We start from the raw sequence: 16,527 nt of genomic DNA, 5'->3' as shown, positions 1-16,527 counted from the left end.
AATGAACACAGCGAAGAAACTGGTAGAACTAAGATGGCGGAGTGTGGGTGAGGAGGTAGCAGATCATTGCTCTGGTTTTCTTCGTTTCAGTGAAAATATATGTAATCACGCCATTACAGTGCACACGAAAATATTAATTTCCCAATAATTCATACATATTCGTGTTATTTGGGATTGAACTTATGACGTCCATCCACTTCGTGGTACATCCATTGCCTGGGACCGAAGACCAGCTCAATGACAGGTAATGTTAGCTGGCTAGCTAGCTTGTTAGCTGTTTTGTTGAGGGCAAGGGTAGCTAGCCAGCCAGCTATCTAGCTAGCTAACTTGCGAATATGGGTAACATCGGTAAGAAGAATGTGGTGCAATACAGTTTGTTTATGGTTTTACGCGTGGGTTTGGGTTTAAGTAGATAAATATCGAAGCAAGTATTTTCGGCGAAAGATTGCTTGCTAATGCGGCCCAATGTAGAATGATTGGTGGAGGTATCCATTAGTCAAAGTTGAACTGAGACGGACAATGCGGGTTGGGGGATGGGGGAAAAGAGAGGGAACCTAAATGAAAACAGGATTGCTTGCGATTTAGTTTTGTTCACTTGTGAACGTCCAGAAATTCTGAACGTTATTATAGCTACTTGTTTAATGTTGGCATTTTTAACGCAATTTTTTGGTTCAATTCTAAAGAACGTGAGCGACCAGAAAAGCCGACAGTAGCTGAGATAAGGCTAACACGCAGCTAGCGTTAGCGACACAGCTAAAAAAAAAAAAAGTAGCTAACGCTAGGAGCTAGATAGCTGGTTGGGGGCAGGCTCTTCTCTAACATGAGAATTTCTGCGATGGCTGTAAAGAAGCAACGAATACATTCTGTGGCCACTCATTGAAATATTATCGCTTACTAACGATTGTGAAAGCACTTGGGTTGAATTGGATGTCTGCATGTGCTATTATTAACTGACGTTAACTGTTGTTAGACCAGTTCCTCATAACGTTAAACGTTATGCCTGTTTAATTCCTACTGTAGTGTCGGGTACCCCAGCAATGTTGCTAGCTAATGAGTTGCCTGAACTGCATGGTCTTGCAATTTGTCGTAGACAATGTTAACGTTAGTTCGTCTCAAGTAACGACGTTGTTAGTTATATTTCGCAAATTACAATTGTTTTTAAGTCTATTTTGTCATATTTTGGTTTTATCCAATTGCACAGCGAGAGAGTTCATTTCTTATTTGTAATAAATATTGCATGTTAGCTTGTTTGGCAGCTAGCTCGATCTAAATAACGTTAGCTAGCTATTTTCTAGAGGTTGCTGTGAACAATGGTAGATTGTTGAAGCCTATTTTGCCGACATTAGGTAGCTGTTGGGCCATGATGACATCAGCCTTGTAGCTAATGACTTGTATGTAGATATTTAATAAGCTATCTTTTCTAACATGGCTAGTCAACTAACTCAGTTTTAGAAGTTTTTTTTTTCAGCGTCAGCTTGTTGACCTGAAATTAACCTGGCGTGTTAATTCAACATTTTTCAGAAAGCCATTGCGTCTTCACTGAAGGGACAACATTTTATTTGTAGGAAATATTTTAAATTAGTAAGTTGTTCAATAATAAGATAAGCCGTTCCAAGGCTTAGAAAGGGCGCAATTTCATGTGTCTCATTTAAGGTTTACGTTTAAGTAATACAGGAACAGGAATTGTTTCATTTTTGCTGTTCTTTAAAAAGTCTCTATTGCACAACGTAGGCTACTCCGATTTTAAAATGCATCTGCAGCGTTACTTGAATAGTACTGTTGCGGGACCAGAATGCAGGTCTGCCTATATTTTAAATGCAGAGAATAGCCTACTCAGTTGTGTGATTTGTATTGATTATGTTGCAGAATCATGGACAGCTGCGAAGTCGCCACAACAGAGGCTGTTCATCACTACTTTAAGCCATTTTGGATTTATAGATATCAGCTAAGTAGTTACGGTACGCTCAAAGGGATAGCAGTTGCTGTCAGCAAAGGGGAAATACTCTTACAATGCGGAAAAATGCAGGCAAGATTAGTGGTTACTTGGAGCAGCCCTCAAATATAGCCCCATAATGCTGTTGCTGAAGGCTAGAGCCCTTCATCTTTTGGTCTCAGGAATTTGACCACGGTTATTACAGCGCCAGAAAAGATGACGAAGTACTAGCGCAGAGAAAGAGTCAGTAGATTTCGCAGAGGATGCACAGGACTGAAACAAAGGCGAAAGTTGTCGATAGGAACTTCCCATGTCCCGACACCTTCACTGCCTTTTACCCCACTGGCTGTTGGGCTGGTGAGGCAATTGGCTTCGTTCCTTCGTCTTTCCAGAGACCGTAATTGAACCTGGGAGTGTTCCAGTCTCAGGAGGTTAAGCTTCAGTAAACTTGGTTTCTGTCAGCAAATGTCAAATTTCATGAGTAATGAAGAAATTCGCATTTTTGTCCTACTGTGCCAATACTGGTAGTCATGTTACCTACTTGCTAGTCTTCCACTCCCAACAGTTTTGCATTTCTTTTTTTTTCCCCCTCTGTCGACCAATAGCCAACTTTTTTTGCTGGCTGAAAATGGCTCTCTCTTACACAGTAAAGTTTATTTGCCTGCCAGGTGACTAGGTAACAGTGTTGGTTTGTTGCATTTTTCACTTTATGCGTTTCATACTCCTTAAAGAAGGGGTATTGCCTGAAGTGGCATGAGGTGTCGGTGCACTTTTTTGTAGCAGAGATGGCGCTCCCGTGTATTTGTCGTCTGATAGTATCCGGAGGACAAACGCTGTTGCAGTCCTCAGTGGCGGTTTGTGATATTAGCACGCGGGCCATCACTCCTGGCTCAGTGCCGTTTTGTCTGGGGGTGAGCGGGGGCAGGGACCAGCCGGCATGTGTAATATTCCCCGAGATCTCGCCGGCGTCTTCAGGAAATGAGAAATTCGGACCGTATCCTGCTCTGTGCGGAGCGGCTGTCGGGACAGGCCCCTCCCCTCGCCGGAGCCGCGCCTGGGAGCCGCAGTTTGAGGCTGTGCAGATGGTTGATGTGGGGTGAGACGGGGTGGTTCCGGGCATTGCGCCGGGGCGGGCATACAGCTGCTGGCAAAGGGAAGGCCGACTCCCTCTGTGCCCGTTGCCCACCTTCAGGGTCGGATTCGGCCTCTCCTCAGTACAGACAGAGGACTGGCTTTGCAGGCGTATGATTTCATATAGACATTCAGCTTATAGTCACTCATCTATCTCTCCACAACAAACTGTCTATAATGCTTCATTTCCTCAGTACGCAGCAGAATTACTGTACCATCAGAGAAATGGAATATATTTGAGAATTAATTGGAAATAAATATAGCATACATATATTGTAAATACACAAATCATTGCTGCCTTATGGTATTGCAATATATTACACTGCTGTGAAGTATATTAATCATTGTGTTTTCCAAAAGTCCACATATTTACAATATATTGCACATTTGTACAGTGTGTTGCAGCATATTCAGTTATTTCCTATAGGGAAAATGCACATTTAGACTGTAGCTGGCCCAAAGGCTTTGTTCGCTCGGCAGGCCTTGGTAGCCTGTGTTTTACTGCCAGGTCCGCCGTTAGTTTCCGTTTGCTGTGTGCTCGTTCTCATTACCGCCACAGCTGCTCTCGGTAATGTCCTCCCTCAGAGCGCCCGGTGAGCCCGAGCCCCTCGGGGCCGCCGTCTTCGCTTTTCCGCGAGCGCTTTCCCCCCCGATGACGTGTCGACGGGAGCCCTTTTACGGCTCGTCCTGCGCCTCTGGTGCCTCCCTTTATTGCTTCCTGTGGAAGCCGAGTGGACCAGGAGCAGAAGTCAGAATGCAGATGAGCGTAGCGTCGCTGTGTGCTTTAGGCGGACTCCAGCGGAATGCTAACACATCACATTGGTTGGTTAAGCCCGTGTCACTGCTGAAGTTTGTTTGTCCATTGGCTCCTTGATTGGCTAATTACCAGATTGGCTTCTTTGTCTTGAAATTGCACTTTTTTTTCAACATCTGGAAAGCACTGTCGAAGGTCATACGTGACTGACACGTCTGCTTACTATCTTTTTGTTTTTTTTGGCTTGCACCGGTGCTCCTGAGCATGATGTCCGCAAAATAAACGTGTGCATATGTCTTGCCATTTGTTTCTTTTTTGCAGGGCGTTCCCCTTTTGCATCTAGTCATGTGCGAGTCCCTTTAGCCCTGCATTAAATTTTCGTTTCTTGGGGTGATTATGCACCCATGATTACCACATTTTAGAGTTGGGACTTGTCCACAAGGCAGAGTTTCAGTGTTCTCTTTCCCTGCTCCTGCAATGAGATACTGCTTTGTGGGGAAAAATAGACCAGCTCCTTTCTTGTTCTCTGAACAATAGCATGTGTGAAGAGAACTGGGTACCAGGTACTGTGTTTTAATAATGACTGGAGTTAAGTATAATGATTACATGACATATGAAACATTGAATGTATTCCCGCATTGGCACCAGAAAAGGAAGAGTCGCCATTAATGGTGCTGCTCTTAAGTGCTGTGTTCGTACTGTTCTGAAATGCTAACGGGGCTTTCAGGCCACATGAACATTTTGTGGTGTTTAAACAAAAAAGGAAAAAAAGTGAAAGTGGCATCTCATTATAGTCGGCCGTGGTTTTCCTGTTGGCGCCCTGCTGCGTGATCTCTCCTCGCCCGCTGGCTGGCACATTCTGCCCTGCCAGTACCCAAGGGCCAATTCTCCGGCCCGCCCCGAAATAGCTTTTCAGTTACACGATGCTGGTACGGGCGCGCAGTCTGGAAGCTGAGGATATCTAAACAAATCTTATGCTTTGGATTGGGGGCCATGTAATTGCTGTTGATGTCTTGGAGTGGGTTGTCTTTGCGCCTTGTTTCCATGACTCTGTTGCCATGAGAATAGCACCCCTTTCCCGGTACAAAAAAAAAAAGAAAACGGGAATAATGCATTAGGTGGATGTCACATGCAGTGCTAAGTACTAGCTGTTAATGTTACTGTCGAGTGAGTCGACTGTGCCGACATTAACAGCACTTAATATATTTGTCGTTTACTGACATCAAGCTGGAATTTTCACAAACGCACAGGTGCACCAATTACCGTTCCACTAACAGTGCTTTAGAAGTGAGAGTCGATAAGTGTGTCAAGGCCGCCAGTACAATGGGAGACTCCACTCAGAGTATTTACTCAGTCTCCCGAGAGCGAATTCTCCTCAGGGGCGAGTCCCCTGTGCAAACTGCGGCAGTATTTCGGGCGATTATCTTCCGTTCTTGGAAGACCAACGGCCACGCGACCTTGAGAATTTCTCTCAATACGCCGTGAAAGAATGCGAGGTGGCCTTTGCGCGGACGGCGTGAGGAACGCGGGGGGGCGACGGCCAGCGGACCTGTCAGTGCGTATCTGTCACGAGGGGCGGCCGCGGGGCTGGGGGGGGGGGGGAAGACCGTGCGAAAGCCTGCCGCTTCTGCGGTGCAAGCGAAACCGGACATATTTGGGTGGCGTCGTTTGCTCATGAGCTTTCAGAGAGAGGACAGTTGGCCACATGAAAATAGAAGTAATTTATGGGGCTCAATAAGACCTGAGTTGTGTCAGCAGAGGCCTCCATTTTGTGAAAGCAAATACTGAGGTATAGGCAGGGCTGGAAATGAAATTTTGTAGTACTATGTAGCAATGGAGGTATGAATTAAACAGCCACTGACAGTATTTTTCCTGTGGTTATTTTGTTTTATTAGTTTTTCTGAAAACAAACACCTGGTTCATCAGCAGGTGTTTGCAAAGGGTGATAATGCAGTGAAATTAAAAGAAACCTCTACACTGTGTGTTTCCTGTAAAATTCTATATTTTTGAGGTCATGAACAGGGTAATAATCAGGATGCGTGGTTTTATTTAAAAAAAATTGTCCTCCTGTTTTCGGGAAGCAAACCGTAATTTGATAAATGAACATAATCATTGAGATTACCTAATAATAATGAACATAAAGTAATCATATGTAGCCTAGTACTTGGTTGCTGATCCTTTGCATTTCCTTTCAATGACTGCCTGAAGTCTACGACCCGTAGACATCAGGGTAGGTTGTGACGCTTTGCCTGGCCTGTACTGCAGCTGTCTTCAGTTCCTGTTTGTTTTGGGGGCGTTTTTGCCTTCAGCCTTGTCCTTAAACACATGAAACACATGTTCAATTGGGTTCAGGTCGGGTTATTGACTTGGCCAGTCAAGGAAAAATTCCTTGGTCGCTTTAGCAGTATGTTTGTGGTCATTGTCCTGCTGCGAGGTGAAGTGCCGTCCAATGAGTTTTGAGGCATTTGGTTGAATCTGTGCCAATAGGGTGTTGCTGTACAACATAATTCATCCTGCTGCTGGCATCAGCAGTCACGTCATCAGTGAAGACGAGTGAGCCAGTCCCAGTGGCACTCATACATGCCTAAGCCATAGCACTGCCCCTACCATTTCACAGATGAGGGGGGTGCTTTGGATCATGAGCAGTTCTTTTCTTTCTCATCACTTTTCTCTTTCCATCACTTTGATACAGGTTCTTACTTGTGTCATCTGTCCATTAGTCTTCGTTCTCGGATTCTGCAGTTTTTAAAAAATACTTTTTTGCACATTAACCATTCTGTTCTCCAAGTTTATCAGATGTTTGCATCTTGCGGTGAACCCTCTGAGGATATGCTGACGTAGTCTTATTTAGGGTAGTCTTTGACACATCAATGCCTACATCCTGGAGATTGTTCTTGATCTGTTCAACAGCTGAAAAGCGGGTTTTCTTCACTATTCTTTGATCGTCCAGTACGCTTATCTCCCGTGGTCTACCAGTCTACCAGGTTTCGTATTGCTGAACTCACCAATGGATTCCTGCTTCCTAACAGTGTATCAAACAGTTGATTTTGACACACTTAATGTTTTGGCTATTTGGCTCACGATGGCCTGATTTGCTGCCATTGACATTTATTAGGTCCTGTTGAGAGATGCTAGCAACAGAGTCCAAATGCAAATTCCACACCTAGAATCAACTCTAGACCTTTTTTGGCTTTTTTTGACTGTACTGGCCAAGAAACAGATGGGTAGCCAATTGTCAAGTTACTTTTGCTTCCCTAAAACCGAGGACTATGTATAAAAATTGTTGTATTTCCTAAATTAATCCTCCAAAAGGGATGCAAATTCCCTCACCTTGTTTGTTTCATTTTAAATCCAGTGTTTTGGAGTACAAAGCAAAAACAACAGAAATTGTGTCACTGTCCCAATACTTTTGCAGTTAGCTATATTTCTTTTTATTAAATGTGAACTTGACAACTAAATTTGTTGGTATATCATTTCTAGTAACAGTATGAAAATAATGTTAAATCTCAAAAGTTGTAGTACACTACATACTTAGATTTTCACTTTTAATCCACACATCCAGTCGTGTTAATGTCTGTTTGTTCACGCTGTAGCTTCAACAGTGTGTGGTAATGTTTGTTATTTTCTCAGATTTTAGCAGTTATGCAGCTGATGAATTATAATCTGCTGATGCCATGGTTACAGAATGAACAGAATATTTCAGCATGATGAAATCCGGGCTAACAAGCAGGCTGGCCCAGAAATACTTCAGCGCTGCCAGTCAGCTAACAGCCACATCCCTAGAATTAGCTTATTTAAATGTGTCCTTGTGTTAAATATGACCGTATTATGCCAAAGCAGCCTGCTTGTGGTATTGAGGGAATTGTATGTTCTGGCATTGGTTATTACAAAGTATTGCAGAGTATTTGGAAATCTGCAGTTTTGACTAAACGCTTGCAGGAGTCAGTTTTAAGGCATGAAAAATGTATTAAGATTTGTGTGAGGCCAGGGGTCTAAAATATATGATAATGACGATAACTATTTTGATTTTGATTCTTTATTTTGGTAAATTGATGTTTAATTATAGTCAGTAGTGTGTTCTACACCAGCTCTGATGATGCCACACAGCTGTCTGCCTTCTGCATAAGTGGCCATCTTGGCTTGAGTTCCAACTTCCTGTGGAGTCTTTTTCGAGCTATTAGAGGCCGGCCCTCCCCAATTGGGTACTGTAGGATCCCCTTGTGTCAGGAAACGAGTCAGTTTGAGAAGCGGCAGATGGAGCATCTTGACATTGGGCTGCCGTTCCGCATCGGCACACTGCCGATGGCGGGTCAAGCGTCTGCACCGCGGACTGACACGAGCGCGACTTTTAGCCGGTCGAGACTGCGTGCGGCCCGCTCACAAACACCCCCGAGTCTGTGTGGCTGAGACTGACCGTTAGCCTGGGCCCCAGCTGGGAGAAAGCCACACCTGCTGGGCCAGGGAAACGCACCACTCAGCTGGCTCTACTTTTTGACCTTGTCACTACCCCCTAACAGCGCGTCCTTCCCTGTGTGAATATAGACCTGTAGGGGAGGGGCTACCCTAGGGTGGCTGTGACCCCTTTCAGTGTGCTAACTTTAGCCCTGTTCAGGTTTATGGTGTGTTGCATAACTAAGCTGCATGGAAATATGTATATGTGTTGATTGCACCGACATTTTACTCTTCTCTCCTGGGAGAACTGTGTCTCCGCCCTCCAATGCTGATTGGCTCCTTCCATTGGAGTCAGTGGAGGACTATTGCTAAACTGTAAATAGCATTCATGTTTGAGTAATTGCATTTGTGCACCGATGTTAATGAGCCCCATTAAAGAGGGGCTGTTTTCCAGGCTGAGTTCTGGCCTCGACCGTGCCAGCCAGCAGAATGCAGACGAGCCGCTGCCTCTCTCTCTCCCGTATCTAGGCCACGAGCCTCCAGTTTCACAAGCTGCGCTAGCACTGCGCTGTTGGGTCAGCGGTCTGCAGGCCCAACTGCCGAAAGGCGCGTTTAAGACGGCCCCTCTCCCCGGCGCAGTCTCACACTCTCCCTGCGCTTTCTTCCCACAGGTTACGGGAGGTCTCGGAAAAACTCAACAAATACAACTACAACAGGTGAGACACGCCGATCGGTCCTCTCCCCCCTGGATATTTCTACAACGGTTTATTTTCTTTATCAGTGTACTCCATTTTTCAATCAGGTCCAATTTATGAGTAAGACTCCTTTCTTACCGGGGGTCCTCCGCATGAGGTTTTGTTTCATAATGCCATGCCATATAACATAAAAAGGTTCACGTAGGCAGATCAAAGCAGATCATACCCCTACAGCCCGATTCTCAGGCCCACGTCTTGTGGAAATGTATTTGGCATCAAGTCTTATAGACACACATAACACCATACTGTCCCCGGTTCACAAGACTTACTGTATGTAAGATGGTCTCTAATTTGCAGGCTATCTTGTGTCATTAGCTATAGAAGGCAAGCAGGCAGTGTATGAGATATGCGGAGGTGAATGACACTAATTATGACTGAAAATAATTTGCGGAAAGTGGAATCCTCTGTTGAGCAAACCCAAGTATGTGACTTGTGACGGTGGAATAAATTGCTTCATGAACTGCACGAGTGAGAGAATAATACAAAAGCTAGATGTTTTTTTTTTTTCCTGCTGTTACATTTGATGATGATTTAATATGCACATTTTTTGTTTAACCAAGAATGTTTGCAGTTTAGCGGACTGCTATTATCCAACGCAACATGTCAAATGTCACACATTCTTTGATAAAACCACTATTTCCTCAAGTCTGGTAAATCATTGGAAGGGATCAAATGAATTGCATTTTTTTTTAAATATTTTTTTTAGAAATGCATTTTTCAAAAGCAGATTCTTGATTTGGCAAGGGCTATTTTTTTTAGGATGTAGCCAACACTGAGTTTTTGAACTTGTTTTGGAATCTGAAGAATTATTTTGCCACCTTGATGCTGCCTGTTAATGGCTGAGAAATAATGAAGCCGCTAATGAGCTGTCATCCAGTAATTATCCCAGCCCTCATATAGCCCGCGTGTATGCGTGTCTGTGTGTGTGTGTGCGTGTATGCGTGTCTGTGTGTGTCTGTGTGTGTGTGTGTGTGTGTGTGTGTGTGTGTGTGTGTGTGCCATTCAGAGCAAATTGCACATAGAGACCCCACACAGTTCAGTTACAAGCGAACGTAATGGGCAAAATGCAAGTTAGTATGCATTTGTGTCTTGGGGCATTCATTTTCATCAATGACTTTGTTTACATGCACAGTATTCCGGATATTTCTCTTTATTCTGCTTACAGTTATATACTGAATGGGCCGTTTGCATGCACCATGAAATATGATTGCTGTTGGTATTCCTGTATAAATGGTCTTAAGAGTATACCAAATGAGCCCTGCAAAGGACATGCATTACATTTTCTGTTTACTCTGTTGTTTGGGAGAGATGCTTACTCTTAGATTTTACACACACACACTTATTACTTCAACAAACTAGTTTATTGTGAACAATCATTCACGTTATTATCAGAAACTTTGTTTCAAGATGTTGCTGTGGCAGAGATTTAGTCTCTCCAGGAAACCCATTATATAAATTACTTGCATAACCAATGGACAAAAATGGGTCTCTCTTTTTGGTTCACGACAGCAACAAGCAATCATGACCCAGGACATAATTACAGCATACAGAAGTATGCTCTGTATAACTATATTTATATTATCTATTTATGGGATGTATGTATATTCCAGATAAGTTGTTGGCAGGCTATTGGAATAAGGTAATGAGGTGTTTTCCTGATGCATGTCATTGGTGGAACACTTGGAATATTCAGATATAACATTGGAATGTTAGTGTGCATAGTCATCGTGGTCATGATAATATAAAAATGTTAAGATGTTCTTTTTTCCCCTCCAGTCACCCCCCACTCAACGTGTTGGAACAGGCCACCATTAAACAATGTGTGGTGGGACCAAACCATGCTGCTTTTCTCCTGGAGGTAATCTCAATGTTTTAATTACTCTGGAGTCATCCTTAACCCAAGATTCATTACAACTTTGAAATCTATGAAAAGAGTAAGCCGCACCAGAGGGTTCTGCTTTTGATTTCCAAGTTTCAAATTTCAAGAGTTTTTTTTCCCAAGAGTGTAAAAATGTGCAAGTTAGAATAGAGAGAGGCTCCAGATTGGAAAAAAAAAACTCTTTAAAGGAGAGAATTAGGTTCTGTTTTCAAACTAAATCGCACGGCACATTCACTGATCCATCTCAGTCTATCCTTACCCTAGTGAAATGCATGCAGTCCCTACTAGGGACCAAAGGCTGTGGCAGAATTGCTTTTTCAACTCCTGTTTTCTGCTCTGTAGGATAAAGGGCCTTTTGCGTTGAGTCGGTACTGAGAGACTGTTCTTTTGTTTCAGGATGGTCGCGCCTGCAGGATCGGGTTTGCCGTGCAGCCCGATAGGCTGGAGCTGGGCAAACCAGATGGCGGTGACGGGTGAGAGACGGACTTTTTACGCTTAAGCACATATTGCGGGCGCGCAATGGCACGCAGCGTACCCGCCGGTCTCTCTGGTCCCGCCGTTCGCACGCAGCTTGGCCTCGCTCCATGTGTGGATTCGCACACAGTCTGCTCGCGTGGTGTCGCGTCTGTGGAGGTTTCTGAGGTCATTTTGGCACGCTGACACACAGGGTGTTTAAGCTCGAGAAATTCACACTTTCGGGGAGTTTTGATAAGACCTGCTGGATTTGCTCACTTCATCCATATCCCGTAACAACATTTTTTTTTTTTTTTTTTTTTTTTTTTACCCTGGAATTTTTGCTAGAATAGGAAGGAATTTACATGGAGAATTGATTAATTCTTCTGAATGCCATGGTCCTCTTGCCAAGATTATGCCATGTATTATGGTTTCAGCCTGTATTTGACACATCTGAATTTCGTTCAAGTGGAAGAATTGTGTCCTTGATTTTTTTCCTTGTTAAATGGGTGCGCATAGAACTATCCACCTCCCATGCCAAGTATTTGAGTTTCATTCAGATTTGCCCATCACAGCATCCATACAGATATATTTCCAAATACTGAAAAATTCTGGCCTTATCAGCAGGCACCTATAGAAGACCTTTAACTCTGGCACTGAAGCTAACCTCATCATACGCATCATTCTGCTGATTTTCCTGTACGGTGTCATTACAGCATATTTAATGTGAGTGTATGCCAAACAATGTAGCATTAAAGGGTGTTTAATTTTCCTAAATGGGGGACAGTTCTGTGTTTAAGTCACAGTCATGTAGAAATGGAGGTAGATTTTATGAATCCTTTAAAGGTGCTTCATGAGGCTTCATTTAAAATATATCTCACTAGGCAAAGGGATGTTCTCTGTATTATTGAAAATAGTTTGTTTTCATTTGACATTGTTAGTGCATAAGATAAATACATTTTTAATTAGTGAAAATGTGTCTTTTGTTTATTATACGGCAGACGGATAAAGTAATGGAACATTATTGGTTTAATTTGCTTTGTGTATTCGTGCTACTACAGCGGATGATTTATACAGTCTATAGATCTTAGCACTGTCTTTGACACAACCATTTCAGGAAACAGCAAAACTAGCCTACTGTATTGTGCAGTGCTGTGAAAAATTATTTCCCCCCTTCCTGATTTCCTCTGTTGCATATTTGTCTCTCTTAATGATTTCAGTAAAATGTAGTATCAGACAAAGGGAACCTGTGTAAACACAAAACACATGTTTAAATTATTATTTAATGGAAAAAGTTATGAAACACCCATATCACCCATGTGAAAAAGTAATTGCCTCCTTAGTTACTTAATCAACCAATTAAGCTATTTTAATTGCTTATTAGATTCAGCTGACTGAATGCAGAACTGCACCGAACCGCTGTCAGAACCATTCTTTCCTAATGGAGAACACTTGGAACAGTGTTCCAAGTGCAACAACTGCAACAGCTCATCCAGGACGTTACAAAAGATCCCAGAAGTACATCCAAAGAACCGCAGGCCTCTCTAGCCTGGGAAAGAAACTGGGAAAAAATGGGATTTGTGGGAGAGTTGCAGGAAGGAAACCACTGTTAACCCAGATAAACCTCAAAGCTTGTCTCACATTTGGAAAAAAAACGCACCTGGATGATCTCCAAGCCTTTTGGGATAGTGTTCTATGTGCAAATGAGTCAAAAGTATAGCTCATTGGATGAAACAGGTCCTATTAGGTCTGATATAAAGCAATTTGACAGTAAGAACATCATACCAGCAGTCAAACATGGTGGTGGTAGTGTGATGGTGTGGGGATGCTTTGCTGCCTCGAAACTTCGGCGAATTGCCATTATTGAAGGAGCCATGAATCTCTGTACCAGAAGATTCTTAAGGAGAAGGTCTGGTTATCTGTCCATGAGTTGCAGCTGAAGCATAATTGGGTTATGCAGCAAGACAATGATCCAAAACGCAAGTCCACATTTGACTTGCTGAAAAGAAATACATTTTATGTTTTGGAGTGGCCTAGTCAAAGTCCTGACTTGAACCCAATAAAAATGCTGGGGCAGGACCAGAAACAAGCAGTTCATGCTCAAAAACCTACCAGTTTGTCTGAATTAGTCAGTTAATTTTCCTCCACAGTGATGTGAAAGACTGATCGAATTATAGGAAGTGTTTGGTTGCAGTTATTGCTGCTGCAGACGGTGAAACCTGTTATTAAGTTTAAGGGGGCAATTACCTTTTCAGATGGGTTGTGTGGGTGTTTTAATAACTTTGTTCATTAAATAAATTAAATAATAATTTTTAAATGTGTTTTGTGATTACTTTGGTTCCCTTTATCTAATATTGCATTTTGTCCATAGACCTGCAACAATTCAGGAAAACAGGAAGGGGGCAAATAATTTTTTGTGGCACTATGTCACAAGCTGTCCCTGCGTTTATTAACATTGATCACTACTGATATAGGCATATTCATATTGATCACAGTGCCCTTTATTGTGCAGCTGACTGGCACTGAACTAGGCTTGAAGTTAGCATAGCAGCACGTTCAGAGCTTCTGAATGTTGTACACATCGCAAGAGGCTTAATTTCAGTAGCCGTTACCACCGTTTACATTTGGACACATCTCATTACCTCGTCACCCAGGAAAGACGTGCTCGCGCCGTCTGAAAACTGACAACCGTGTTTCGTTTCCTAACATAACGGCAACTGGTTTTCTTCTTCTTTGTCGTCAACCCTGATGAAAGGCACTACGGCTTCTTCGGAGAGTAAATGGCGGTTTTAGATAGTGAAAGCTCTGAAGAATCAGCGGCATTGCGCGGAGATCGGTAGCCTCGAGTTGCTTTAGATTGCTGCGGCTTCTCAAATGCCACCCGCATAGTCGGCTGAAGCAGTCAGAACGCGCGCTAAATTTTTAATGACTTCGTTCTGTGCGCGCGCGTGTGTAATAAAAGTACCGGTAAACTACAGAAAGTTGTAGAGAGCCCTGTCTAGTCTCTAGCTTGTACTGATTGAATGTGCCTTTCAGAGTGACTAACAGCTTGGGTCATTTTGAACCATGCAGAGCAGTGCTGTGCCATTTTAATTTAATGGCCAGAGAGGTCCAAACAGCCAGGAAGTTGGCTAGCCCCGTAGAAAGAGGTCAAGCTGACCTGCAGATATGTGAATTTTACCGTTTTTCCGTGTATTGAAAAACCAGCAGTTGTTTTAACGGTTAAAAGCCAACAGTGATTAAAAATCACTTCTGTTTATGGAGCTGAATAGATGACTGAATATATAAAATGGAAATATTTATCCTAGAGACTTCAAGCTTTACCTTGATATATAAATCTCACTGTATGTTTTTGAAACTGACACCTTTCACTTTTTTGTGTTCACTAGGAGCAGAACATTATTTTGCCTATTTAACTTATGATTTTTTAATATAACGAGTCTGAGCGATCAGCTGCTATGTGAACATAGTTGTCTTGTGTATTACTGTGGTACTGTGAATGGGGGAAATCAGCGGTGGCATTTTATCACATCACATGTCATTTGCATGCATGTGTTTAATTAGTAAAAAAGCAGTTTTACTGTTTAGTGAATCACGTATTAGATGTTTATTTTAGATATTCATTTGGTTTGTGGGGCGATTAAATGGGATTCCATGTGTCCAACTTTTAGTTTTGGTCATCAATTTGGTCATTATTTTTTTTGTCAACCCTCACATTATAGTTGGACGAAAGATGTAGTCTTCAGTCACATTTTGGCATAATAAACTGCATTCTCAGGCGTTTCCTCAAGTACTCGCTCGTTTTCCTTGGCTGGTGGCTTTTAACAGAATAATTTTTGTGTGATGTGCTTTTCAATGCATTTTTGTGTTCAGCTTTTGAGCTTAAATGGATTTTAAAAAGTCACTGTCGCAGCATTAACAGAACCTTCACATTTGCATTAAGTAGAGTGTGTATAAAATGTCTGCTTTGGGAAGACTGGAATTGTGCCTCAAGTTGCTGCTTACCTCAATCCCAAGGGTGTTGCCTAAAGCTAGTCTCCACCCCCCACTCCTCCCCCCAGTGACTGAGAAGCCCAAGGGCTTTAAGACCTGGGAACCTCCAGGTTGTTCTCAATCATCTAATTGGGACACTGTAGGTTTGTAACTGATTTCCCATCTTTTTGTTTCCAGTTCAAAGTTGAGCAGTGGTTCAGGGACAGGAAGGACCCCCAGGCCAGGCAGGACTAATGATCCGCCCTGGTTCCTGTCTGGTTCTGACACACTGGGCAGACTGGCAGGCAACACCCTTGGGTAAGTTTTGGCAGGGTCATGTCTGCGGATGCAGACAATCAAGGTGAAGGTCACAGCCTAAAGTATCACCTATCCAGGTTTTACCACAAAGCTCTTTTTTGCCCAGGGGGGGATGTTGACTCTTATTTTGAAATTATTCTCTAGGATGACATGACTAAGATGGAGCTTGTAGTTAGACTATGAGCCGAACAGGAGAGTCCTCTGGCATTGATTTATGAGGCTGGTTGCTCCAATGTGTGATGGGATCAGTGAAGCTGGGATATTGAATTGTACATTCACTGTTAAAATATGATTTCTTTTTCGGTTCGGATAAAACAACCTTTCATCATGTCCAGCTTTTGTTGTATTCATTCGTTTTGTTGTTACGAGAAAATCATATCCTGTAACCAAGGTACCTCTGAGACCACACAGCTGGCTAAAATTGTATTTGTTGCAGCTATCTTGAAATGTTGAACACATTTTGTGAACATCTTATAAATGAATATGAAAATATTGTAAGGGGTTTGAAATGTTAGACTTGTTAATACAGGTATTTATGTACATCTGCCAGGTTATATTTTCCTCTAAAACACCAAAAGGTCAAGGGACATACTTATGTAAAGGAAGTGATGGAGTTTTTTTTTTTCTGTCCTGCTGGTGCATTCTTTCTTCTACTCTGTGGCAGATTAATTACCGTTAGCTTCCTCCTTCAGAACTCCTGCCTTAGGGAATTTCTTCAAAAGAGTTTAACATTTCCAGGGGTCAGGATATTAACCTTAGGCTGGCCAGACCTAGCTTCAGAGTTAATGAACATGTCTGAAGCTGTGTCTCTGTCGATGGTTTGGAGACCCACTGAACCCCGGGAACAAAGGCTGTCCCAGACCAAGGTCGACTGCGCCCTCAGCAGCCCTCAGAAGATGGCTGCGTTTGGAGCGCCCGGCCAGCCCTCCTGACCCCGGGC

General features: G+C 42.9%; 1 protein-coding gene across 10 annotated transcripts in view; it reads left to right on the top strand.

Annotated features, from left to right (window-relative positions):
* LOC118234111 (E3 ubiquitin-protein ligase UBR5) overlaps positions 1-16,527 on the top strand; it is a 49,609-nt gene continuing 33,082 nt past the window's right edge. For 8 of the 10 annotated variants that reach the window (XM_035430441.1, XM_035430447.1, XM_035430440.1 and 5 more), the window contains exons 1-5: positions 1-244; positions 8,882-8,926; positions 10,742-10,823; positions 11,241-11,317; positions 15,468-15,587. In XM_035430441.1, coding sequence (XP_035286332.1) covers positions 183-244; positions 8,882-8,926; positions 10,742-10,823; positions 11,241-11,317; positions 15,468-15,587 — 386 coding nt within the window. In that variant the 5' untranslated portion in view covers positions 1-182. The remainder of the gene's footprint in view (positions 245-8,881; positions 8,927-10,741; positions 10,824-11,240; positions 11,318-15,467; positions 15,588-16,527) is intronic. The other 2 variants (XM_035430446.1, XM_035430445.1) reach the window with 1 other exon arrangement.

This window comes from Anguilla anguilla, chromosome 8 (genome assembly GCF_013347855.1).
Source record: "Anguilla anguilla isolate fAngAng1 chromosome 8, fAngAng1.pri, whole genome shotgun sequence".
Classification (NCBI taxonomy): domain Eukaryota; kingdom Metazoa; phylum Chordata; class Actinopteri; order Anguilliformes; family Anguillidae; genus Anguilla; species Anguilla anguilla.
The sequence above is the reverse complement of the archived record's forward strand: the minus strand, read 5'-3'. Positions and strand labels throughout refer to the sequence as shown.